General features: G+C 53.9%; 1 protein-coding gene across 1 annotated transcript in view; it reads left to right on the plus strand.

Moving 5' to 3' along the window:
• Positions 1-15,762, plus strand: part of UBR4 (ubiquitin protein ligase E3 component n-recognin 4) — a 100,780-nt gene extending 85,018 nt beyond the window's left edge. Inside the window, exons 99-107 of the mRNA XM_058039569.1 lie at positions 548-766; positions 996-1,109; positions 2,091-2,233; positions 2,507-2,632; positions 4,156-4,350; positions 7,020-7,244; positions 13,681-13,771; positions 14,576-14,738; positions 15,340-15,762. Of these exons, the coding sequence (XP_057895552.1) occupies positions 548-766; positions 996-1,109; positions 2,091-2,233; positions 2,507-2,632; positions 4,156-4,350; positions 7,020-7,244; positions 13,681-13,771; positions 14,576-14,738; positions 15,340-15,404 (1,341 nt within the window). The 3' untranslated portion in view covers positions 15,405-15,762. The remainder of the gene's footprint in view (positions 1-547; positions 767-995; positions 1,110-2,090; positions 2,234-2,506; positions 2,633-4,155; positions 4,351-7,019; positions 7,245-13,680; positions 13,772-14,575; positions 14,739-15,339) is intronic.
• Positions 15,763-26,893: the final 11,131 nt, after the last annotated feature.

Genomic DNA, 26,893 nt, shown 5'->3' on the forward strand with positions numbered 1-26,893 from the left:
GTTAATTCTGTTGGGAGTCTCAAAGTAGGCATAGATGTGGAAGCTGTTCAAGTATTCCCTGGGCAAGTTCTGCCTTTGCAGAGCATCCTCTGAGTTTTGTGTGTCACATGAGAAGATTGGGAACATGACTCTGTGTCTTTGTCTTGGTGCCTTGAGCCTCTGCTGGGCAGCTTCAGGCATCATCTGGAAAAGTCAGAGATTCAGATTTGAATATTTCTTCCTGCTGTGTGGTGTGAGATTGACACACCAGTGTGAAGAGAAGGTAATTATTGATAAGCTCCCCAGGACGTGATTGTTGGTGTTTGAAGGCATCAATACAATGTCTTATCACAAAATAAACGTTTTATCCAACATCCCCATCTGAGCTGGTAATGACCAGTGGAGAGGCAAATTGCCCCAGACTGACACACAGTTTTTAGGGCCTGAAAAAAGGAAGGAACAGTGGTTGCAGCTCAGTGCTCTGCCCAGCTGTCCCTGTAGGATTAGGGGGGACAGTCACTGTCCCGAGTCCCCTCCTCCTGAGCAGTGCTGTGCTCCCATCCCCCAGGTGCTAATAGGAACAGACTCCATCTCCAACCTGCACAAACTGGAGCAGGTGTCGAGTGATGAAGGCATTGGGACGTTGGCAGAGAACCTCCTGGAGGCTCTGAGGGAGCACCCCGAGGTGAACAAGAAGATTGACGCCGCGCGGAAGGAGACACGCGCCGAGAAGAAGAGGATGGCCATGGCCATGAGGCAGAAGGCCCTGGGCACCCTGGGCATGACGGTAATGGCTGGGGGCTCTGCTCCTCCAGGGCTTTCCTTCCTGCCCTGCTCAAGCTGCCTCAGCAGGAAATGTGTGATTTATTGATGGATATTGCACAGCTCCAGCCTCCCCGTTTGCCTGGTGCTGCCAGGAGGGAACAGAGGAGATGGGATGGGCATTCCAGTGCCAGTGGTGGGCATGGTGTGGTTTGTCATTGTTTTTAACCTGCTTGAGCTTTTCTGTCTTCCAGACAAATGAGAAGGGCCAGGTGGTGACCAAGACTGCGCTGCTTAAACAGATGGAGGAGCTGATAGAGGAGCCAGGACTGACCTGCTGCATCTGCCGGGAGGGATACAAGTTCCAGGTACTGGGAGCTAAGAGTTACAGGTAGTGGGGGCTAAAAGTTCTGCATAGTGGGAGCTAAAAGTTCCAGGCAGTGGGAGCTAAGAGTTCTAGGTCATGGGAGCTAAGAGTTCCAGGTGGTGGGAGCTAAGAGTTCCAGGTGGTGGGAGCTAAGAGTTCCAGGTAATGGGAGCTAAAAGTTTTGCATAGTGGGAGCTAAAAGTTCCAGGTACTGGGAGCTAAGAGTTCCAGGTACTGGGGGCTAAAAGTTCCAGGTAGTAGGAGCTAGGAGTTTCAGGTAATGGTGATGGGAGATTGAAGTTCCAGGTGAAGGGAGACACATTTTCAGAGCCCTCTCAGCTCCTAATAGGACTTGCCAGTATCTGGTTGCACAAGTGCTGGCTCTGGAAGATCAGGAAGTCTCAGGGTTGGTTCTTCAGATCAGTAATTCCAGAGGTGGCTGGGAAAGGGAAGTGTGTTTTCAGTGAAAGCTGGAAAAACACAGGACCAGTTTAAGTTTGAGGTTGGTATCGGTATCAATGCAAGGAAGCCCAAAATGGGGACTAGCATGCTCTGACTCTGTGATTCAGTTGAACAAATGGTTTATTAAGCTATATAATATTATACTACATACTATACTAATACCATACCAAACAAAAACCTGTGACCCTTTCCAACAGTCACGACACAGCTTTGACCTAATTGATCAATCAGTCAAAACGACCATCACCAGTGTCCAATTAACAAATCCCTTTTCAGCAAACAATCTGCATAACGCATCCCACATGTGCCAAGCAACAGATGCAGCAAGTGAAGATAAGAATTGTTTTCTTCTTTCTCTGAGCTTTCTCCAGCAAAAATCTTGGGAGAGAGAATTATGTCTCTGTTCAAAGAATGTGTGAATACCTCAAGGTTGGGAGTGGAGGAGGTTCAATTCAGTGTGGTATGGAAAGAGCAGGAGATGAGTAGCAGAGCTTGCTAAGGCAGCTGTGTGTCCTTGCAGCCCACCAAGGTGCTGGGGATTTACACCTTCACCAAGCGCGTGGCGCTCGAGGAGTTTGAGAACAAGCCCCGCAAGCAGCAGGGCTACAGCACCGTGTCCCACTTCAACATTGTGCACTATGACTGCCACCTGGCAGCTGTCAGGTATGTGCCCACACCCACACAGCCCCACAGCCCCTCAGCCTGGGCTGGAGGCCTTTCCAGGTGCTTTGAGATCACTGTGGGACTCTGGGTGGGCTGGGTTGTTGATCACTTTGCAGGGCTTCTCCATCGGGGTCTGCTTTAACACTGCTCAGCCCTGGACTCTGCCAAGTCCAGCATTGAGAGAAGCTGTGGAATTGTCATTTTGGGGATGTTTCCTTAGACAGAAGCTTGCATCCTGCTGACTTGCCTGGTGTGCTCTGTCTCTTTGTGCAGGCTCGCTCGGGGCCGCGAGGAGTGGGAGAGTGCAGCCCTGCAAAATGCCAACACCAAGTGCAATGGGCTCCTGCCAGTGTGGGGGCCCCACGTGCCAGAGTCTGCTTTTGCCACGTGCTTGGCACGGTGAGTACAGGCAGGTTCTTCCCCAGCTGGTTGCATCTGGCTGAGTCAGATCCTTGCCACACACTCCCCTGAAATCCTGGGATCAGAGGTGGTGCAGCTGAATCTTGGTGAAACGGAGCCATTTCAGGTTCTACCATCAGGAGTGAATCTCCTAAAAAAGTGCACATGTCTGTTTGTTCCTTGGCTTCATGTAAATAATTTCAGAGCCTCCTTAGCCCCCAGTCACAGCTGAAGATGCAGTGTTGATTCATTTGTGCCCAGTGAGCCCCTACTGTACAAAAGAAACCTTCTGACACCAGTGGATTCCCTGGTATAGATTTCCAGACTTCTCTTGGATGGTACTGAGGTACTTGAGCAGCTGTCTGGAGCAGATGGAGATGCTGATGTCAGGATTCTGCTTTACCTTGTGCTGGGTTTGTAATGTCACATTAGAAATTTTGAACCTGACAAGGGTTAGGTTTAGATCAGATATTGGGAAGAAAGTCTTCCCTGTGTAGAGGTGTGCACTGGCACAAGATGCCCAGAGAGGTTATGGATGCCCCATCCCTGGCAGTGTCCAAAGCCAGGTTGGACAGAACTTGAAGCAACCTGGGACAGTGGAAGGTGTCCCTGCCCATGGAAGGGGTTGAGGCTGGAAAATCTTTAATGTCCCCAACCCAAACCATTTTGTGATTCTGTGGAATCAAGAGTGGCAACATCCTGGAAGCATTTCAGCCAGGAGCTGTATCCCCGGTCCTGGGCATGGGAAAACAATATTGATGTGTGCACAAATATCTGCAGCTGGAATTGCATTTGCCAGAGTGAGCTGAAAGCCTCCCTTTGGGGAGGTTACTCCAAGGTAGCAGGGCTGCCTTTGTGAGTTTTTGTGCTGTGCTTGCTGTGCTCCTGGGCTGTGTTGAGGCAGCAGCAGCTCTCTGCAAGCCCCCTGGGTTTCGCAGCCACAACACAAACCTGCAGGAGGGGCTGTGCTGTGGCAGGAGCAGCTCTCTGAAATCCCCCTGGGTTTTGCAGCCACAACACAAACCTGCAGGAGGGGCTGTGCTGTGGCAGCAGCAGCTCTCTGAAATCCCCCTGGTGTTTTTCAGCCCCACACAAACCTGCAGGAGGGGCTGTGCCGTGGCAGGAGCAGCTCTCTGAAATCTCCCTGGTATTTTTCAGCCCCACACAAACCTGCAGGAGGGGCTGTGCTGTGGCAGCAGCAGGTCTCTGAAATCTCCCTGGTATTTTTCAGCCCCACACAAACCTGCAGGAGGGGCTGTGCTGTGGCAGCAGCAGGTCTCTGAAATCCCCCTGGTATTTTTCAGCCCAACACAAACCTGCAGGAGGGGCTGTGCCGTGGCAGGAGCAGCTCTCTGAAATCTCCCTGGTATTTTTCAGCCCAACACAAACCTGCAGGAGGGGCTGTGCTGTGGCAGGAGCAGCTTTCTGCAAGCTCCCTGCTGATCTTCAGCCCAACACAAACCTGCAGGAGGGGCTGTGCCGTGGCAGGAGCAGCTCTCTGAAGGCCCCCTGGTGTTTTTCAGGCACAACACGTACCTGCAGGAGTGCACGGGGCAGAGGGAGCCCACGTACCAGCTGAACGTGCACGACATCAAGCTGCTGTTCCTGCGCTTCGCCATGGAGCAGTCGTTCAGCATCGACACCGGGGGCGGCGGCCGCGAGAGCAACATCCACCTCATCCCCTACATCATCCACACCGTGCTCTATGTGCTCAACACGTCAGTGCCACCCCTGCCCCCCTCCCCCAGCTCTGCACGGGCCAGCACAGATGGGAAATCACATCAAGTTTTGGGAGGGTTGCGCATCCTGAGTGGGTTGTTAAGGATTTGCATTGTTGGGAGTGAAGCCTGGACATGCCGGATAACAGGGAACCTATTGAGTAAAAGCAATTGGGAATTAGCTTCTCTTTCCATTCTAGATGTAATTATTACCTCTGGGGTGAGCAACAGGGTTATTACATTAAAGCAACTCTGCCAGCTTAATTTTCTCCTGAGCAGGCAGAAGAGACATTGCGATGAAATCATTGTTAGTTGAAAACTTAACCCTGATGCAGTTTAATTCAGTGTTCAAATAACACAGGTTGGTTTCCAGATTTGACATCCTGGAGGAGGATTCAGGTCCACCAGATTTTCCTGATATTTTCAGTTTTTTTGGGAGGTTACCATTATTATTTTTGCCCATAAGCAGCAGTGCATTGGCACTGCACTGAGGCTGTGTGGCCACATCCATGGGCACCCAGATGCTTTGGAATAGATGAGCTGGTTCTGATCCTGCAGAAATGGGCTGCCCATGTCTATCCTCTATTGAAGGAGTTAGATATTAGTAAGTAATACTAATTCGATGAGGGTATAAATATTAAAATACACACCAAGGTCACTCCAAATGCAGTGCAGTGAAATCCCTCTCACTTTCCCGCCTGGAACTAATCAAGGTTTTGGCTGTAATACAATTTCTCTTTTGTTTTTAATATCTATCTCCAGATCCCTGTGCTATTGTTTTCCCAATCCTTTGGGAGACAAATAAATGGAACTATTTGTTTCATCTTGTTAGGCTGCTGTTGGCACCACAGAGCCCAGAACCCGCTGGGCAGACGTGGAAAAAAAGCCTTCTGTACTTCCCAGACAGAATTTTTAATATTAAATGGAGAAAATAAAGAGCTACTACTTGGCTCCCAGCTGCATCTTTTAGCAGATGAAAAGGTCACACAGCCCTGACAGCCTCATCTGCTGGGATGCTGCTTGATGCCTGACAGGGAGAGTTTATCTCACTGCAGAGTCACAGGTCTGACCTGGCTGGCAGCCTCTGCCTGCTGCAGGAGAGCCACAGATGTGGCAAAGTGTGATGCAACTTCCCAAAATCTCCTGTGACACGTGCTTTGCACTGTCACCCCTGGGCTGTCAGGACTCCTGGGACACTGGAGCTCTGAGGGAAAGGAGGAAAAGGATAAAATATTTATATAAGCTGGCAGTAAAGTGCAGTGTCTTTAGGTTTGAATTTGGCCTGTGTCTTCCCAGGGTTTGCTTTTGCAGTAGAGGAATTTTATAAATGGATCCAGGTGTGGCTGCAGGAGCTGCAGTGGCTGTGGGGTGTCTCGTGGGAGTTGGCACCACTCATCTTTTTCTCAAAAAAGTGGAAATATTCCTCTACAGTGGTGTTACCTTCCACTGGGGCAATGGCAGCTGTTTGGCAGACCTCTAGTACCACCCACAACTCCAAGGAAAATGTGTTTGCTTCACTGGGAGCAGGTCCTCAGCCAGGGAGGAGTTTGGAGGAAGCTGGTGGTGCCCACTGGGAGAAAATCCTCAACCAGGGGAAGAATTTGGGAAAAGCTGATGGTGCCCACTGGGAGAAAATGTTTAACCAGGGATGAGTTTGGGGGAAGCTGGTGGTGCCCACTGGGAGAAAATCCTCAGACAGGAGAAGAATTTGGGAAAAGCTGGTGGTGCCCACTGGGAACGAATCCTCAGTCAGGGGGTGAATTTGGGGGTGCCCAGCTGTGTGCCTGTGCAGGGGCAGCACCCAGGGCTCCAGGGGAGCACAGGCTGAGCCCCCTGGAGCTGAGCACAGGCTGAGCCCCCTGGAGCTGAGCACAGGCTGAGCCCCTGGAGCTGAGCAGAAGCTGAGCCCCTGGAGCTGAGCCCCTGGAGCTGGGGACCACAGGCTGAGCCCCCTGGAGCTGAGCTTAGGCTGAGCCCCCTGGAGCTGGGGAGCACAGGCTGAGCCCCCTGGAGCTGAGCCCCTGGAGCTGGGGAGCACAGGCTGAGCCCCTGGAGCTGAGCACGGGCTGAGCCCCTGGAGCTGGAGCTGAGCCCCTGGAGCTGAGCTTAGGCTGAGCCCCTGGAGCTGGGGAGCACAGGCTGAGCCCCTGGAGCTGAGCCCCTGGAGCTGGAGCTGACCCCTGGAGCTGGGGAGCATAGGCTGAGCCCCTGGAGCTGGAGCTGACCCCTGGAGCTGAGCACAGGCTGTGCCCCCTGGAGCTGAGCCCCTGGAGCTGAGCCCCTGGAGCTGGAGCTGAGCCCCCTGGAGCTGAGCCCCGTGGAGCTGAGCACAGGCTGAGCCCCCTGGAGCTGAGCCCCTGGAGCTGAGCACAGGCTGAGCCCCCTGGAGCTGAGCCCCTGGAGCTGAGCCCCTGGAGCTGAGCCCCTGGAGCTGAGCACAGGCTGAGCCCCTGGAGCTGGAGCTGACCCCTGGAGCTGAGCACAGGCTGAGCCCCTGGAGCTGGAGCTGACCCCTGGAGCTGAGCACAGGCTGAGCCCCTGGAGCTGGGGAGCACAGGCTGAGCCCCTGGAGCTGAGCACAGGCTGAGCCCCTGGAGCTGAGCCCCTGGAGCTGAGCACGGGCTGAGCCCCTGGAGCTGAGCCCCTCTGAGGCTCTCTGTGTGTTGCAGGACCCGGGCAACGTCGCGGGAGGAGAAGAACCTGCAGAGCTTCCTGGAGCAGCCCCGGGAGAAGTGGGTGGAGAGCGCCTTCGAGGTGGACGGGCCCCACTACTACACCGTGCTGGCCCTGCACGTGTGTCCCCCCGAGCGCTGGCGCGCCATCCGCGGGGACATCCTGCGCCGCCTGCTCGTCACCGCCCACGCGCGCGTGGTGTCCCCGGGAGGGGCCAGCAGGTCAGTGCCACCCCCGGCTGGGCACAGCACAGAGCACCACGGGCACAGAGCCACTGGGGTCACTGTCACAGAGACACTGGGGTCACTGTCACAGAGCCACTGGGGTCACTGTCACAGAGCCACTGGGGTCACTGTTACAGTGCCACTGGGGTCACTGTTACAGTGCCACTGGGGTCATTGTCACAGAGACACTGGAGTCACTGTCACAGAGCCACTGGGGTCACTGTCACAGAGACACTGGGGTCACTGTCACAGAGACACTGGGGTCACTGTCACAGAGACACTGGGGTCATTGTCACCGAGACACTCATGTCACTGTCACAGAGACACTGGGGTCACTGTTACAGAGCCACTGGGGTCATTGTCACAGAGACACTGGGGTCATTGTCACAGTGCCACTGGGGTCACTGTCACAGAGACACCGGGGTCACTGTCACAGAGACACTGGGGTCATTGTCACAGAGACACTGGGGTCACTGTCACCGAGACACTCATGTCACTGTCACAGAGACACTGGGGTCACTGTTACAGTGCCACTGGGGTCATTGTCACAGAGACACTGGGGTCACTGTCACCGAGACACTCATGTCACTGTCACAGAGACACTGGGGTCACTGTTACAGAGCCACTGGGGTCATTGTCACAGAGACACTGGGGTCATTGTCACAGTGCCACTGGGGTCACTGTCACAGAGACACCGGGGTCACTGTCACAGAGACACTGGGGTCATTGTCACAGAGACACTGGGGTCACTGTCACAGAGACGCTGGGGTCACTGTCACAGAGCCACTGGGGTCACTGTCACAGAGACACTCATGTCATTGTCACAGAGACACTGGGGTCACTGTCACAGAGACACTCATGTCATTGTCACAGAGACACTGGGGTCATTGTCACAGAGACACTGGGGTCACTGTCACAGAGACACTGGGGTCATTGTCACAGAGCCACTGGGGTCATGTCACTGTCACAGAGCCACTGGGGTCATTGTCACAGAGACGCTGGGTTCACTGTCACAGAGACACTGGGGTCACTGTCACAGAGACACTCATGTCACTGTCACAGAGACACCGGGGTCACTGTCACAGAGACACCGGGGTCACTGTCACAGAGACACCGGGGTCATTGTCACAGAGACACTGGGGTCACTGTCACAGAGCCACTCATGTCACTGTCACAGAGACACTGGGGTCACTGTCACAGAGACACCGGGGTCACTGTCACAGAGACACCGGGGTCACTGTCACAGAGCCACTCATGTCACTGTCACAGAGACACTGGGGTCATTGTCACAGAGACACTGGGGTCATTGTCACAGAGCCCCATGGGGCACAGGCACAGAGCCCCACGGGCACTGGGGCACTGGCACAGGGCTTGTGTCACTCAGAGCCGCTCATGTCACAGGCACAGGCACAGAGCCACTCATGTCACTGTCACTGAGCCCCACGGGCACTGGAACGGGCACAGAGCCACTGGGGTCACTGGCACAGAGCTGCTTGTGTCACTGGCACAGAGCCACTGGGGTCACTGGCACAAAACCACTGGGGTCACTGTCACACCTGCCCATGTCACTGGCACAGGACTTGTGTCGCTGTCACAGAGCTGCTCATGTCACCGTCCACCCACTCATGTCACTGTCAGAGAGCCACTCGTGTCATTGTCACACCCACTTGTGTCGCTGTCGCACCCACTCATGTCACTGTTACAGAGCCACTGGGGTCACTGTCAGAGAGCCACTTGTGTCACCATCACAGAGCCACTGGGGTCACTGTCACAGAGCCACTGGGGTCACTGTCACACCCACTCCTGTCACTGTCACACCCACTCGTGTCATTGTCACAGAGCCACTTGTGTTACTTTCACAGAGCCACTGGTGTCACTGTCCCACCTGCTCGTGTCACAGCCCCACTCACAGCCAATGGAGTGTGTGTAGTTTACATCAGCTGTCAGCCCCTCTGAGTAACCTTTGCACAATCCCAGCCTGGCTTGGCTTGGGAGGGACCCTGAAACCCCCCCAGTGCCACCCCCTGCCATGGCAGGGACAGCCAGCACAGCCCAGGGACAGCCAGCACAGCCCAGGGACAGCCAGCACAGCCCAGGGACACCCAGGGACATCCAGCACAGCCCAGGGACACCCACAGCACAGCCCAGGGACAGCCCCAGAGCCCAGGGACAGCCAGCACAGCCCAGGTTGCTCTCAGCCTTGTCCAGCCTGGCCCTGAGTGGCTGCAGCTGCCCCCCAGGGCTGCTCTGAGCAGGAGATTTCATTCTGGAGTGGATCAATGAGCTGATCCATGGAAATGAAGCTTTTCCCTCTTCCTCCCCCAGCTCAGCACTCAGCCATGAGCTGTCTGAGCTGTGCCTCATCCCTGTTTGCCTCCCTAAGGAAGCTCCTTCTGGGCCCTTTTGATCAGTGCTGCAGCCTCCCTCAAATAGAAAAATAGAAATAGAAGTCAAATGCCATTGCTTTTTAAAAAGAAAAAAATCAATAGCAGCTGTCAGGCACTTGAAGCACAAGAATAAGTGGCTGTGCCTGCCTGACAAAGGCACAATATTGCCAGAGAGGGAAAGGGAATTCCAGTTTCTGAAAGGATGATTTGAAATAGCTGTCATAATTAGGAATCAATTCATTATTATTCTAAGTCGCCTTAAAGGGCATTTTTATGCTGATGACATTAATTAGGTGTTTGATAAAGTCATTCCATTGTAGTTGCACAAACCCAGCATGAACCAGTGCTCTTGGAAGAGGCAGAGAGCCCTGAAAGGGCTCCTCCATTGATCCCTGTGCTGCTTTCAGCCTCCCCTGGCTCCTGTTTCCTATTTCCTGGGGGTCTGACAGACCCAGGGCATGTCCTGGAGCCTCAGGGGGTGCAGCAGAGCTAAGGCCAGGGTGGGTTTGCTGCTTTTTAAACCTCCCTGGATGTTCTGTTCCTTCCCCAAGCACAGGTGCTGCAATAAAAGCACTTTGGAACAGGCAGAGCCAGGAACTTCCAGCTAAAGCATCCAATGTCTGGAATTTCAGGGGAACACACTCAGAAACTGCTCAGGAATTATGTCAAGGTTTATTCAAGGGCTTTCTTTAATCTCTGCAGACTAAGGGAGCACAAAGCCTCCCTCTGATAAAGCCTCTCAGAAATAGCAATATGGCAGTTCTGATTTCCAAGCTCTGTGCTTATTTATTCTTGTGGAAAATCAGGAAGAGGGTGATGGATGGTGAAAGGCTCTGCAGATAAGTGCCAATATCTTGAATTTGTAGGCTGAGGCAGAGAGGAAGCCACTGGCTGTGACACCAGGGAAATGTCTGCATGCAAAGCATTAAAATTAGCATTCCATGTTCAGGGTGTTGGCTGGGAGCAGCTCCATTCCCAGAGCACTGGGGTGAGGGCTGGGGACAGCCAAGGACTCACTGCTACCTGTGCATCTTAAAAAGGGACAGGAACCACTGCAGGAACCCCAGTGCATCTTAAAAAGGGACAGGAACCACTGCAGGAACCCCCACTGCCTTTTAAAAAGGGACAGGAGTCACTGCAGGAACAGCAGTGCATCTTAAAAAGGGACAGGAACCACTGCAGGAACCCCAGTGCACCTTAAAAAGGGACAGGAACCACTGCAGGAACCCCCAAGAATATCTCAGAAAGGGACAGGAGTCACTGCAGGAACCCCAGTGCTTCTCCAAAAAGGGACAGGAACCACTGCAGGAATCCCAGAGCTTCTCCAAAAAGGGGCAGGAACCAGTGCAGAAACCCCAGAGCATCTTAAAAAGGGACAGGAACCACTACAGGAACCCCGGTGCATCTTAAAAATGGGCAGGAACCAGTGCAGAAACCCCAGTGCACCTTAAAAAGGGACAGGAACCACTGCAGGAACCCCAGAGCTTCTCCAAAAAGGGACAGGAACCACTGCAGGGACCCCAGTGTTTCTTAAAAAGGGACAGGAACCACTGCAGGAACCCCAGAGCATCTTAAAAAGGGACAGGAGTCACTGCAGGGACCCCCAAGAATATCTCAGCAAGGGACAGGAACCACTGCAGGAACCCCCAGAGCATCTTAAAAAGGGACAGGAACCACTGCAGGAACACCAGTGCACCTTAAAAAGGGACAGGAACCACTGCAGGGACCCCAGTGCTTCTCCAAAAAGCTGAGGATCTGCTGGTCTGAACCCTCCTGTAAATCCTGGGAAGGGCAGGAGGTCTCTGCATTCCCTCATCCCAAGGCAGCAAATCCCACCCATGGGGAGGTGCCCATGCAACTCCTCAGCTGGGCCAGCCAGGGTCACACAGATTTGGGGAGAATTGAGCCAAAAAAGGCTTCTGGCTCTGCCAGGAGGGGTGGTACCCCAGGAACCAGGGGGAGATGCTCAGCACCTCCCTTGTTTTGGTAACACTTCCTATTTAAACCCAAAGATGAAATTCCCAGAATGGATCTCAATTCTGAGTTTTTGTAAATACAACTTACAGATCCCAAAGAACTGAATCAAGCATTTATTGTTACTGAACCATAAATTCTGGCTAAAAATCCTGGTTTTCAGTGTAGCTTTCACATGGAATTGGGGAGGAAAAGCCCATTTTGGTTGTTTTCCCTTTGCTCCCCACTGTGACCTCTCTAAAACACCCCAGAGGGAAGGCAAGGCTTGCCCAGAGTGTGGCTTTGTGCTTTGTCCTGTCCAGCTGCAGGAGTGAAACCAGCAGCTCCTGCATGGAGCAGCTGCTCCTCAAGGTAACTCCCAGCCCTAACCCACAAGGGCCTTTTAGTTTTCAATTAAAGGAGCAGACTGCAATTAGATCAAACCCCTGGACATGAAAGGAGAAGTCTGGCTTGCAGGATTTGGGAGGCCAGAATTAGCCTCGCTCGGAGTCTCTTCATCCCATGGAAATTTAGTCACCTTTACTAATTGGTTTTCCTTTAAATAATTAAGCTGAGCTGCCTGAGCAGGCTGCCACCTACTCAGATGTCTGTTTTAAGGGCACACACACACACAAATGGAGCTTTTTAATAAGAGCAGCACAATGTTCATTTCCCCCCAGAAAAGCCCAGGCTGGGGCAGTTGCAGTGGGAGCCCCTGTTTGTGTTGTGACTCCTGGGTGCACAAAAAATGGATTTTTGTTTTTCCAGAGCTCTGGAGTGTTGAGCAGGAAGCAGCACATGATGGGGCAGATGTACCTGAGCAGCACAGGCACAGAAATTCCAAAGCCATGAGAGCTGCTGGCAGGAGGCTCCTCCTTGCCAGAACCTGTTTGTGATTAATCCTGCAGACTTTGGGAGCTGCTGTCCCAGCAGAGCTCGGCACCTTTTAGGGCATTCCTGCTGCTCCAAACCCAGGTGCTGGATTTCCAGAAGTCCTTTCCTGGCAGGAGAATAACCAAGGATATATTAAATGGAAATTCCTCCATTTCTTCAAGAGATTTCCCTCAGAGTCTTGCAGAAATGCTTTTATGAGTTGGAAGCACAAAGCTGTTGTGTCATTGATACCCCCTGGATTTGGTCATTCCTTTAGGAATCTGCTGCAGTGACACACAAACAAGGGCTGTACATTGTTTTTCCCATTTTGCTGTTGATTTCCTGTGTGGTCTCAGCCCTTCAGTTCCCTCTGTGCTCGTTTCCCTCCATGGAAGGAGGTTTGGCTGGCAGAGCTGCCCTGGTCACAGCACAGCCCCAGGTGCCCAAAGCTCCCTGGAACACCCAGCAAAGCTCACTGAGAGCCCTCCCTGCTGTCACTGCTGGGCTCTGGCTGCTCCTGCTGCCATCAGGGGGGTACCAAAGCCCCATCATATCGGGTTTGTTGTTGCTGGAATGGCTCCCAAGGTATTAAAAAGTATTTTTTCCCAGCCTCGTGCTCAAAGAAAAAGTCGAGATTCCTCAGCTCTGCTTTTCAAGGTTGTTTATTTTCTCTTATCTGTTACATTCCTCCTCTGACCTGCTGAGATCTGTCCAGCAGGTCAGGTTGTGGCACACTGACACCCTTGGGGTGATGTTGGCTTTTTATACCAAGAACTAGGTGTGCTTTATTGACAATAATTTTCCAATACCTATCACCTATGTTAGACAGTCTGTCTCTATTCTAAACAAATCAAACAGTGTCACCATCACAGCAGAAGATGGAGGACAAGAAGGAGAAGGAGAAAGACAGGACATGCCCAGATTCCTCCATTTTGCCTCTTGAACCCCCATTCTAAAAACCCCAAAATTCTACTTTTTAACCCTGTGATAAATTCACTAACATTCTACTCAAACTCTTGTGGCTTGTACATCTTCACACAAAGTTGGGAATTGTTTCCATGGGTTAAAACTGAAGGCACGGGTGTTTGTGACTCTGTGCCAAGGTCTCTGAGCCCCCTGCCAGGGTCTGGAGCCTCCAGGGCAGCCAGAGGGATGCTCTGGGTTCCCCACCATGACAGAAAGATTACCTGAGTGATAACTGAGCTGCTCTCCCTTCCCAGACTGACAGACAAGGCAGTGAAGGAATACGCCACGTACCGCTCGGGGCTGCTCTTCTGGGCCCTCGTGGATCTCATCTACAACATGTTCAAGGTAAGGAGAGCCCTGCAGCTCCTCTGCAGCACCTCCAGCTCAGCCCCACTTCAGCTTTCCTACCTGAGCCATGCCATGAGCTTCAAATAGAAATCAAAATTGGAAACCCCTCTCTCCAAGGTCCTTGGAAATGGAACTTCACAGGATCCCAGCATGGTTTGGGTGGGAAGGGACCTTAAAGCTCATCCCATCCCACCCCTGCTGTGGCAGGGACACCTTCCACTGTCCCAGGCTGCTCCCAGCCCTGTCCAGCCTGGCCTTGGGCACTGCCAGGGATCCAGGGGCATCCACAGCTGCTCTGGGCACCTGCCCACCCTCACAGAGAAGGGTTTTTCCTTCTTTTTCCTTCTGCACCTTGTAAAAGCAGAAAGGCCACAAGAAGCTGCCTGTGCTCATTGAAGCCCTTGCAGTTCAGTAGCTGAAGAACTGAGAGACTTCTCCAGCTGGCAGCACTCCTGTACTGTGTATTTATTTACTTCTCCTGTTCATTGTTCATGGAAGGAAGGACATTCCAGGCCGTGCCAGGGAAGTGGTTGGGTGAGGAAGGAGCCAGGGACAGACAGAAACCTGCAGCTTGCAGAGAGGGCTCAGTGCTCAGGGTGAGAGAATGCCTGGGACCTTGTTTCATCCTGCAGAAAAGGATCATGAAGTTGCAGTCGGGGAATTTCCTCCTCTCTTGGTTGTTTGCAAGAGCCAGGGATGGAAATCCAGGAGCAATGGGAGAAGGCACCAGGGTTTGCAGTGATTTTTTTTTTTACTTAACTCATTCTTTTGGCCTGATTTGGTGTGTTTGTGCCCTGCCAGAAGGTGCCTACCAGTAACACAGAGGGAGGCTGGTCCTTCTCTCTGGCTGAGTTCATCAGACACAACGACATGCCCATCCACGAGGCTGCAGACAAGGCCCTGAAAACCTTCCAGGAGGAGTTCATGCCAGTGGAAACCTTTTCTGAGTTTTTGGATGTGGCTGGTGAGTGTTTGCCTGACCTTTTATAGGCTGCCTTGTGCAGCTGGTGCCTGGAGCCAGCAGCATTCCTGACACTGCTGCAGCTCCTGGGGAGGGGAAGGGAGAGGAGGATCAGGATCCCAAACTGCTGGGACACTCACCTGAGGCAGGAAAACCTGCCCCCTGCCCTGTGACACATCTGGAGCACAGCTGGAGGCTGGTTTGGGGCTTCTGGGGCTGCTGAGCAGATGGGACCTGCAGCAGGTGGGTGCAGCCAGAGCTGCTCCCCCTGGGTTTTGGTGCCTCCAGGAGTCAGGGGATGCTGAAAACCTGCAGGGAAGCTGGAGCTGCTCTTTCCTCTCTCAAAACCTGCCCCAGGCCAGTCTGTCACTGCCCAGCACAGGGAGCAGAGCTGGGGAGCCCCAGAGCAGCTCCATGTGGATTCAGTGTTTGAATAAATTCACATTTCAGTCCCTCCTGCTCCTGCAGCCAGCAGGGTCTGCCCTGCTCGTGTCCAGCCCTAAAATAACCCTGCAGCTGTCAGTGGCTCACACATGGCCCAGCACAAATCCCTGGGCAGCACCAGCAGGGGCTGATCCTTCTCTCTGCCTTCTTGTGTTCAAAGGACTCTTGTCAGAAATCAATGATCCTGACAGCTTCCTCCAGGACCTCCTGAACTCCATCCCCTGAGCTGCCAGCACGGAGAAGCTTTGGGCACTGCTTGCCTTCCACCCTCTGTGTCCCTCCTCGTGCAGTCTGTCCCTTTCCCAAGGAGTGCTGCAGTTTTTTGTTGGAATGTTTTTTGTTTTGTTTCCTTTTTTTTTTTTGTTTTGTTTTTTGTTTTGTTTTTATTTTCTACAATTTTTCTTCATGGAGTGATTTGAAATTTAGATTTGTTTTATCTTGTGTTTCAGCGCTTCTATCTGTAAAGCCTTGTGCATTCAAAGCTGTTTGAAAGAACTTGTACAGAGAGGAATCCAAACCAGTAAATCCTAATGCTTTAGTGTGCACCTCTTTGAAGTTAAATAAACAGAACAAATGGGTAAGATGGGCTTGAGTAGTGCTTGAACCAGGCAGGACCTGAGTGCCGAGGTGCTCCTCACATTTCCTCACATTTCCCTGCAGAGCTGCTGCTCTGTCCAGGCCTGGGAGTCCCAGGGAGCAGCTGGGCAGGGTCTGAGTGGGGCTGGAGCCTCAGGGCTCTGCAAGGAGCCTTCCCTTCCCTTCCCTTCCCTTCCCAAACCTTCCCAAACCTTCCCAAACCTTCCCAAACCTTCCCAAACCTTCCCTTCCCAAACCTTCCCAAACCTTCCCAAACCTTCCCTTCCCAAACCTTCCCTTCCCAAACCTTCCCAAACCTTCCCAAACCTTCCCTTCCCAAACCTTCCCAAACCTTCCCAAACCTTCCCTTCCCAAACCTTCCCTTCTCAAACCTTCCCAAACCTTCCCAAACCTTCCCAAACCTTCCCTTCCCAAACCTTCCCTTCCCAAACCTCCCCTTCCTTCCCTTGCTCAGTTCTGCTGACACCTGGTGAGGCTGCAATCCAATAAAGCTTCCCTGGCTTCCTCATCTCTGTTTGAACTTGAATTCCCCAGCACAGCCCCAGCCCAGAAATAACAATAACAATAATAATAATAATAATTTAGAGGCTGAATAACTCCCCAGCCCTTTGGTGCCTGGTGTTGGTGCTGGGATTGGCAATTAGCAGAGGGGTGAAGGTGCAGTGTTTGTGTTCTCACCTCTGGGCTGGTGTCACCCCTGGCAGCTGCAGGGAGGAGGAGCTGGGCAGGAGCTGCCCCAGGGCTTTGCTGGGTGCCCACAGGGGCTGGGTGTCGGTTTCTCGGCTGTTTAGGTGACCTGGAAAGGCCCGGGGTGGCCTTGGACAGCCCGCGCTTCAAAGGACGAGAAGAGGCTTCAGATCTTTTCTCTGTCTCGGTGTTTATTAATTGTTTATCTAAAAGATTTTCTCTTGGCCCGACAGAGTCTGCACAGCAGCCAGCCATGAGCACACTGAGAGCCCCCGGGGCGGTCACCTATCTTTATACTCAAAATTACATATACAATATTTATCATTTTTCCCCAATACCTTTTACCCTTATTAACCAGTGCACTTTTAGTAATAACCAATCCCAAAGTGCCACCATCACCACAGAAGATGGAGGCCAAGAAGAAGAAGAAGAAGAACAGGACATGCCCCAATTCCTCCATCTTACTTCTTTAGACCCCCCTGTACAGAAATCTTAAACCCTGTGTTTCACACTCTGATTAACTTATCCCTTCACCATTCACCCAGTGAAATCCTCCCAGTCCTCATACAGGTGTCGTCTCCCGTGCAGGATCAAAGTGCAGCCACCAGACACTTCTGGCAACATTCCAGGACCTCCGAGCCCCCCAAGGGTGGTCTCGGTCACTCTGCACATCAGTCCTGAGGCGCTGAGATCCCACAGCTGGGCAGGGCTGATGTCTCTGCCTGGTCCTGGGAGTGCAGGAGGGGCTGCTGTGGATTTGGCTCTTTGGAGCAGCAACTCTGCACCTCTGCTGCCCTGGAAGCACATCAGAGAGCAGGCACAGCTCTGGGGGAGCCCTGCAGAGCCAACAGAACCTGCTCCAGACTGAGCTGGGCTGCTCGGGGTGGCTGCAGAGTCACTGGGGCAGCCTGGGCAGTGCCAAAGCCCCCAGAGCTGCCCCAGGGCCTGGGCTGTGGGGCTGTGCTGCTCAAGGCTCTCAGCAAGGTCAGGACTGAGCCCTCGCCGTGTTCTGGCTCTGCCATTTGTGGACACAGGGCTGGGGAAGGTGTGGGAGCTGCAGGAGCACCAGGCTGCCTCCCTGCCTCCCTTCCCTGCTCAGGGTCTGTGCTGGCCAGAGCAGCTCTGGTGCCCCCAGCTCTGCCAAGGGCAGCTGGGTTCCCTTGGCTCCTGCTGGCACTGCCCAGGCTGCCCCAGTGACTCTGCAGCCACCCCGAGCAGCCCAGCTCAGTCTGGAGCAGGTTCTGTTGGCTCTGCAGGGCTCCCCCAGAGCTGTGCCTGCTCTCTGATGTGCTTCCAGGGCAGCAGAGGTGCAGGGTTGCTGCTCCAAAGAGCCTCCAAATCCACAGCAGCCCCTCCTGCACTCCCCAGGCTGGGAATCCACTTGTGGCTGTGCCCCTCTTGTGCTGGCCCAGATCTCCTGTCAGAGCTTCAGGAGCTGCAGGATTCAGAGATTCAGCTCCTGTCAGAGATTCAGCTCCCAGCAGGCAAAGCCTGAGCTCCTCCCTCAGCTGGGGCAGAGCCTCAGGGCTCCCAGCAGCACAACCTGGGCCCTGCTCAGCATCAGGGACACTGAGGAGGGGGCACCTCAGAGGCAGCTTTGGAACTGTTCTTGCAAAAGCTCCCCAGAGCTGTCCTGGGTGCTCTGCAGACGCCCGAAGATGGATTTTGGAAAATAAATGGACAATAAAGGTGGTGCAAGCAGTGCTCCCTGCCCAGGGCTGTGGTTTAGGGCTGGAGAGAAGGTGAGAGCATCCTGACAGTGCTGGGGAGCAGAAGGGGCTGGGAGGGACTGAGGGTGACAGTAACACCCCCAACAGAGGTGGGCAGGGACAAGAACCAAAGGGAAGTGGTTTGGAAAGTTCAGCTGGTCCAGGACACACGGAGAGGCTCCAACGTTCTCAGTGCTGCACAAAGACTCCAAAATCCCCTGGGCTGGGAGCTCAGCAAATGCTTTGGGGAGTTTGTTGTTTAATTAAGAAGACTGAGGGAAGATGCCTCAGAATGGTTGAAATTACTCAAAGTGATGAACTGAACCATGAGCTGAACAACAGAGAGTCAACCCCCTCTCCAAAAAAATTAATTTATTTGCCAGAGACATTATTTGGGGGAAAGAAGCCCTTGGTGGTGCAGGAGAGGCTGGGTGAGCTGTGGGGTTGCTTTGAACCTGACTGTGGGCAGAGCTCCTCAAATTTCTGACATCCCTGCGCTGGGTTGGGCTGCAGGATTTAATTAATGTGGGGCTTAATTAACCGTGGGGAGAGCAGGGAGCTGCTGCCCCCCCAGCTGCTGAGGTGACACAGAGCCCTGAGCTCCCCTGGCTGCTCTGTGCTGCTTTCCCTGCCCTGGAATTCCCTTTGCCAGCTCGGCTCAGGGCCTGCCCTGCTCCTCTGCCCACCCAGATCTCCTGTTTGTCTCTCTGCAATTCCCTGGAAATGTTTTCAGCCAGGCAGGGCTGGAGCTGCTGCCCATAAACACAGCGAGTTCCAGTGCCACAAAACACCCCCTGGGCTTTTTCCAGTGGAGGAAAAGGAATTTCCTCCCTGGACCTGATCTGTGGCACCTTCCAGGACACGGCAGGGCTCGAGGGACGTGGTGGGGACATCCTGGGGCTGCAGTGCCCCCGAGCTGGATGGAATCCCACATTTCCCTCCAGGTTCTGCAGGATTGATGCTCTGGCCATGCTGCTGGAGCCTGCAGGCTCTGGGTGCACATTGGGAATCCTGCAGGGTAAATCCTACAGGGTAAATCCCATAGGGTGAATGCTGCAGGGCTCCGCGCTCTCGGATTTTTGGTTGATAATTGCTGCCCCAAATGTGCAGGGTGTCTCTGTCTCTGTCTCTGCTTCGGCCCGTGCAACTGAAGAACGAGTCTGGACTCCTCACTTTTCAGTCTTGAGGTTGTTTATTAATTCTTATCTATAAAATTTTCTTTCTGCCCAGCTGAGATCTGCTCAGCCAGGCAGCCACAGGCACTTTGTGTTGTCCTTTTATACTACAACCTACCTATAACATATTTACACTGAATTCCCAATACCCATCACCTGTGTTAGACAGTGCACTTCTACTCTAAACCAATCCCAAAGTGCCAACATCACTGCAGGAAATGGAGAAGAAGAAGAAGAAGAAGAACAAGAAGAAGAAGAACAAGAAGAAGAAGAAGAACAAGAAGAAGAACAAGAAGAACAAGAAGAAAAAGAACAAGAAGATGATCTTGTCCCCATAACCCCCATACCAAAAATCCTAAAACCTACATTTTCGCCCTGTGATCATTTTATTGTTATACTATTTAAACTTCTGTGGCTTTCATGTCCTCATACAAAGCTGCCAACTTGCTCCAGGGGTCACAATCACATCCCCAGGTGTTCTGGGCTGTGTGCCAGGGTCTCTGAGCCCCTCAGTGGGGTCCTGGCAACTCTGGACACCCAGAGGGATGTGCTGAGCTCTGACACCTCCCTTTGGGGCAGCCCTGGGCTGGTTCCTGCTCAGGGCACAGCCCAGGGACCCTCCAGGGACACAAAGGAGCTCAGAGCCACCAATTCCAGGCTCCCAAATTCACTCCTGGTGTGCCCAGGCAGGTTTGGAGCTGCTCTGGGAGAGCCCCCATGAGAGCCCCCTGCAGCCCCAAGGCACCCAGAGACCTCCTGAGGTTGGAAGGAGCCACCCCTGGTCATGTCTGGGCTCCCTGGTAGGAAAATCAGATTGGCCTTGACTCCGTTCCCATCCAGGTGGGGCTGAGTCACAGCTCAGGTGTGAGGGATCAAGGATTGGGGATAAACAAGCTCTGAGCTCACAGGAGGGCTGGGAAAGGGTCCTGGGTGCATTGAGGACAAAATCACTTCAGGGACGTCACCCGTGGCACTCCATGTTGATGGCAAAACCAGGGGCAGCCACCTGAACTCCAGGAATGGTCACTCCCTTCTTTCCAATAAGGAAAAAAAAAATTATTAAATCCCTATTTGCAGATTTCTTTTCAGGATTAATCCCAGCCCTTCACATCAGCAGCTGGGGAGGAAGCAGCTCCAGCCCTTTATCCAAACCCTGGGATCAGCAGGGATCCCCCTCCTCTCCCAAGGAGAAGGTTTTGGGGAAAATTCTCCATCAAATGGTACAAAGGACACGTGGAGGGGAGGCCCCTGTGCTGTGCTTTCACCCCAGGCAGGTTGGGGACCTTCAGGCATTGTCCCCAAAGAGGTTCTGGGTGTGTGAGGAGCTCTGGATGTGCCTCTGGGTGGATTTTATTTTCCTGGTGCTTGTTAAACCTTCCTGAGCAGGATCCTCCCGTGCTCGGTGCTGTTCCTGCAGGTCCCAGGTGTGGGGTGGGAATCACAACCTCCCTCCTGTCCCACAGGGATTTTCTCCCTCACCCACAGAGCCCAGGGGGGATCAGACACGTTCCTGCTCCCTGATCCTCACCCTTGGATGCTGCAGAGCCTTCCTGCCCCTTCCCTTCCCCCTGGGAGCACCAGGAGCTCACAGTGCTCCAAAATTCAGAGTTTTCCTTCTGGGGAGGAGGAAAGGAATCCCCACCCCGGCGCTCCTCAGCCTGACTCAGCCGGGTCCCTTCCCTTGGGAACTCAAGGCTGTGTGGGTGAATCACGGGGCCGTGCAGAGCCCAGGCAAGGCTGGAGCAGCCCCGGGGACCCAGAGATGTCCCTGGAACTGGGGATGGTGACAGAGCCCAGCCCTGCCTCTGCTGGGGCTGCTGCACAGGGGGAATGTGCTGGGATTGCTTTGCCACTGGAGAATCGGGGTAACACTTCCCTGCAGCCCTTCTCCAGTGGGTGTGTGACGTTAATCAGGGCAAATATTAAATAGAAATTGAATAAATTCAGGTGTTTGTGCTTTAAACTCAGCTTTGGCATATGGAGAGAGGCTGAGCTTTAAAAGTAAATAAACAATAAAGAACATCGTGTTTAGTCTCGGCTGCTCCTGCCAGGGATGTTGGGTCTGACTCCTTCCCCACCTTTTCCCTGCCGTGCTTCACCAAGGGAAAAATGATAAAAAACCAAAAAATGATAAAAAATTATAGAAAATTAAAGGAAAAGGGAAAAAATGATAAAAAATGAACCCAAAACTCAGCTGGATTTTCCCAGCTGCTGATCACGGGGCTCTCTGCAGGAGGATGAAGGAGATGTTTGGATTTGGGGCAGGGCAGGGACAGCCTCTCATTACAGGGCTCTGGGGCCCGAGTGCCTCAGAGGGAGATCCCTGCCCTAATGAAGATAACCCGATAATTGCTGTCATTAACCACGGCCCCGCTTCTGCTTTCCCAGGTGTGGTGCCAGCAGCGCCTCAGCCACCCCAGCACCTGCCCTGGGCTGGGACAGGAGACTGGGGTGGGGAATTGGGATGGGGATGGGGGATTGGGGATCGTGATGGGGAATTGGGATGGGAGATTGGGATGGGGAATTGGAATGGGGGATCGGGATGGGGGATCGGGATGGGAGACTGGGATGGGGATGGGGAATTGGGATGGGGGATCGGGATGGGGAATTGGGATGGGAGATTGGGATGGGGGATTGGGATGGGAAATTGGGATGGGGGATTGGGGATCGTGATGGGGAATTGGAATGGGGGATCGAGATGGGGGATCGGGATTGGGATGGGGGATCGGGATGGGGAATTGGGATGGGGGATCGGGATGGGGGATCGGGATGGGAAAGGGCTCAGGGTGGAGCCTGGAGCCCTCTGGGCTCGGCCCCGGTGACAGCCCCGTGTTCATCCCGTGCTCAGCCCGTGTTCAGCCCGTGCTCAGCCCGGGTGGGTTCGGGGCTGTCCGTGCGTGTCCCGGCCCGCAGCAGTTCGAGTTTCCCATCTCGGTGTCCGTGTTTGGGACTCCCCGGGGCTCCATCCCCGCGGCTTCTCCCGGCCGCGCTTTTTAATCCCATTTAACGAGCGGCCCCAGCAGCATCCTGTAATTATCGCTAACGCTTGGTGGCAGCCAGCCCATGGCCAGGGGCGACACCGGGCACCGAGGGTGGCACCGGAGCCCCGCTCACCGCCCCGGCCCCTCCTGCAGCAGCTTCGGCAGCTCCGAGCCCGCGGAACCAGAGCGGGGAGCGGGGAAAGGAGGGAGGGAACCGCGGGAGGAACCGCTCCAAAGCGCCGGGAACACGGCAGTGACACCGCGGGGAGCATCCCCGGGGCCGGGGGGGACCCCAGAGCTCCAGGGGAGATGTCCCCGTGTCACTGTGGGTGCCCCAGGGGAGATGTGTCCATGTCACTGTGGGTGCTCCAGATGTGCTGTCCCCACTCAGGACAAACCCCGGTGTCCCTGTGAGTGCTCCAGGTGTGATGACCCCTCCCCCGGACAAGTCTCCGTGTCCCTGTGGGTGCCCCAAATGAGATGTTCCCCCTCAGGACAACCCCCGGTGTCCTTGTGAATGCTCCATGTGTGATGTCCCCTCCCACAGCCAGGTCCTGGTGTCCCTGTGAGTGCCCCAGGTGTGCTATCCCCTCTCAGGGCAGGTCCCCGTGTCACTGTGAGTGCTCCAGGTGTGATGTTCTGGTGTCACTGTGGGTGCTCCAGGGGTGATGTCCCTCCTCGGGACAAATCCCAGTGTCCCTGTGAGTGCCCCAGTGGTGCTGTCCCTTCTCAGGGCAGGTCCCCGTGTCCCTGTAAGTGCTCCAGGTGTGCTATCCCCTCTCAGGGCAGGTCCCCGTGTCACTGTGAGTGCCCCAGGTGTGATGTTCTGGTGTCCCTGTGAGTGCTCCAGGTGTGATGTCTCCCCTCAGGACAAACCCCGGTGTCCCTGTGAGTGCCCCAGGTGCGATGTCCCCTCCCCCGGACAGGTCCCGGTGTCCCTGTGGGTGCTCCAGGTAAAATGTCCCGGTGACCCTGTGAGTGCCCCGGGTAAGATGTCCCCTCTCAGGACAGCCCCCCCGGTGTCCCTGTGGGTGTCCCCGTGTCCCCTCCCCGGGCCAGCCCCAGCCCCGCATTCCCGATCACGCCCCGATCCCTCACAGCTCCCACCGGGAAGTTTTTCTCCTCCCCGTGTCCTGCAAAACCTGTCAGGCTAAAACCCCAAGCAAGGAACAGAAGCAGCCAATGGCTTCTGGAGGGGAGGCTTGGACAGGGAGTTTAAAATAAATCCCAGTTCAACTTAGTGATCGCAGCTTTGGGCGCCGCTCAATCCAGCAAAGTTTGGGGCGACAACAAGACAGGAATCGTTTATTCTGTCAATTTAAAACCATCCCGCAGCTGAGTTCATCCGTCCGTGCTCCCGCAGAAGGCGGAGTTGGAGCGTTTGGGGCTGGGCACGCCCGGGTCCCGCAGCGCATCCCGGGCCGGTCCCGGAGCCGCAGCCGGAGCGATCCCGCCCGGGGCAGCCCCGGGCCGCCTGTCCGGGCCCGTCCCGCGTATTTGCCGCGTTACTCAGGGCGGGGGAAGTGTTTGGTTCCTAAGGAAGCAGAGAGTGTCTCCAGGGACACTGCGGCGCGCCCCGAGCGCGGATGCTCCGCTGCACCTTCATCTCCTCCGTCATCCCCTCCTTCACCTCCTCCTTCATCTCCTCCTTCATCCCCTCCTTCACCTCCTCCTTCACCTCCTCCTTCATCCCCTCCTTCACCTCCTCCTTCACCTCCTCCTTCATCCCCTCCTTCATCCCCTCCTTCACCTCCTCCTTCATCTCCTCCTTCACCTCCTCCTTCATCCCCTCCTTCATCCCCTCCTTCATCCCCTCCTTCACCTCCTCCTTCATCTCCTCCTTCATCCCCTCCTTCATCTCCTCCTTCATCCCCTCCTTCACCTCCTCCTTCATCCCCTCCTTCACCTCCTCCTTCATCCCCTCCTTCATCCCCTCCTTCATCCCCTCCTTCATCCCCTCCTTCACCTCCTCCTTCATCTCCTCCTTCATCCCCTCCTTCGCCTCCTCCTTCATCCCCTCCTTCATCCCCTCCTTCACCTCCTCCTTCACCTCCTCCTTCATCTCCTCCTTCACCTCCTTCTTCACCTCCTCCTTCATCTCCTCCTTCATCCCCTCCTTCATCTCCTCCTTCACCTCCTCCTTCATCCCCTCCTTCACCTCCTCCTCCTTCCCCTCCGGGGCTGCACCCGCGGCTTTGTTTGCAAAACACTGTCAGCTCTCCATGGAGGCGATCAGCCCGGCCGGGCTGGGCCGGTCCCTCCCGCGCATCCCCGGCCCTGGGCTGTGCCGGAGCATCCTCCCTCCTGTTGCTGGGTCTGTTTGTGCTGCTGACCCCCCAAAACCCAAAAATGCGGGTAAATGAGGGTTTGTGAGTGCAGGAACCAGCATGTTGCCCTGTTTTTTTTAACATTTTCTAAGCCTTCTGATGTTGATATTTTTGTAGCAAACTTTCTCACACACTTTCTGTAAATAATTCATTGTTTTGCATTCCTTTATAGAGGAGGAGAAAGTTCATAGACTGTTGGTCTGTCCAGTGTCATTGGAGAGGTGGCACTGCCACCCTCCAATCCACTGTCACTCTTGGAAAACTCTAAATGTTAGAGTCAGAAAATAAACTTCCCTTTTTAATTCACCTTGAGAACAGCAGTGTGAGCTTGTGTTCTCTCATGTCCTATAGTGACACAGGGACGAACCTGTCGCCCTGATTTTTTAAGATTTTCTAAGCCTTCTGATGTTCACATTATTGAACTTTCTCACACATTTTTTTTGTAAATAACTCATTGTTTTGCATTCTTTTATGGAAGAAGAGAAATTTGACAGAGTGTTGGATTGTCCAGTGTCATTGGAGAGGTGGCACTGTCAGCCCCCAATCCAGTGTCACTTTTAGAAATCTATAAATGTTGGAGTCAGAAAATAAACTTCCCTTTTTCTTCACCTTGAGAACAGCAGTGTGAGCTTGTGTTCCTTAGTGTCCTATAATGACACAGGAACGAGCCTGTTGCCCTGATTTTTTAAGATTCTCTAAGCCTTCTGATGTTTACATTATTGCAACAAACTTTCTCACACACTTTCTGTAAATAACTCATTGACTTGCATTCTTTTATGGAAGAAGAGAAATTTGATGGGCTGTTAGATTGTTCAGTGTCATTGGAGAGGTGGCACTGTCACCCTCCAATCCACTGTCACTTTGGAAAACTATAAATGTTAGAGTCAGAAAACAAACTTCCCTTTTTTGCCTTGAGCAGCGGTGTGTGCCCATGGTGCTGTTTCGTGCCCTGCAGTGACAATGGCAGGAGGTGCCAGGTTTGGGTTTCGGCAGCGGCTCCTCCGTCCCTGAGCTGCCGGGACAGGGAGGGGACAAAGCCGGGGAGCAAACACGGCCTGGGGAGGAGAAAGCTCCTTTAAAGGCAGAAAGGTGCGGGGAGGAGGAGAAGCTGCTGCCCTGTGGGACTCATCCCTCCCACGCACTGCCAGCGGCACAAACGCCTCCGAGCCCGGGTGGAGACCCTGGCACCATCCGAAGGTTCCTGAATGGCACCGCCCGGGGCCGACCCGGGTCACCCTTCCCGGCCGGTGACACCCGGAGGGCCTGGCCCTGGTGGCACCATCGGGGTTTCGGTGGTGCTGAGTCAGCTCCGGGGCTGTGCCCGGCTCTGCGCCCACCCAGAGGCTCCGGGGCTGTGCCTGCCCCTGTGCCCATTCAAAGGCTCCGGAGCTGTGCCCAGCTCTGCCCATCGTGCCCGGGCAGGGCAGGGCAGCTCCTGCCCCCTTCCCACCGGAGCTGCTGGGCTGGGAGAGGCTTTGCTGCCAAAATCCCAACTGGGATGGGACTGATGCCACCCCCTGTGACCGCGTTCAGAGGGGTCTGAGGATGAGGGAAGAGATGAGGACCTGACTCCATGTTTCAGAAGGCTTGATTTATTATTTTATGATATATATTATATTAAAACTATATTAAAAGAATAGAAGAAAGGATTTCATCAGAAGGCTAGCTAAGAATAGAAAAAGAAAGAATGATAACAAAGGTTTGTGTCTCGGATGGAGAGCCTGAGCCAGCTGATTGTGATTGGCCATTAATTAGAAACAACTTTATGAGACCAATCACAGATGCACCTGTTGCATTCCACAGCAGCAGATAACCATTGCTCACATTTTGTTCCTGAGGCCTCTCAGCTTCTCAGGAGGAGAAATCCTAAGGAGAGGATTTTTCATAAAAGATGTCTGTGACAACCCCCTGCTGATGCTCGTGCCCCATCACGGGCTCTGTGCTAAAACCCAACCATTTTGGGGTGGGCTGTTGAAGATTCTGCTGCTTTCAGACAAACAAACACCCTGAGCCAGGAAAGGTGCAAGGTGAGAGCCCCAGGGGAGCCACCCCAGCCCCAGGTGCACCTCTGGTCCCTCAGACAGCAGCACTGAGTGGAGCTGATGCCTCAGCATTTCATATATTTATTTAAGATATTTTTTATTATTTGTATTTGCAGTTTGTAATTTGTACTATAACCCTGCAGTTCTTTAGTGTGTAACTCCAAACCCCACACGCAGTGCCAGCTGCTGTTCTCCT

Source organism: Melospiza georgiana, chromosome 22, assembly GCF_028018845.1.
Source record: "Melospiza georgiana isolate bMelGeo1 chromosome 22, bMelGeo1.pri, whole genome shotgun sequence".
Taxonomy (NCBI): domain Eukaryota; kingdom Metazoa; phylum Chordata; class Aves; order Passeriformes; family Passerellidae; genus Melospiza; species Melospiza georgiana.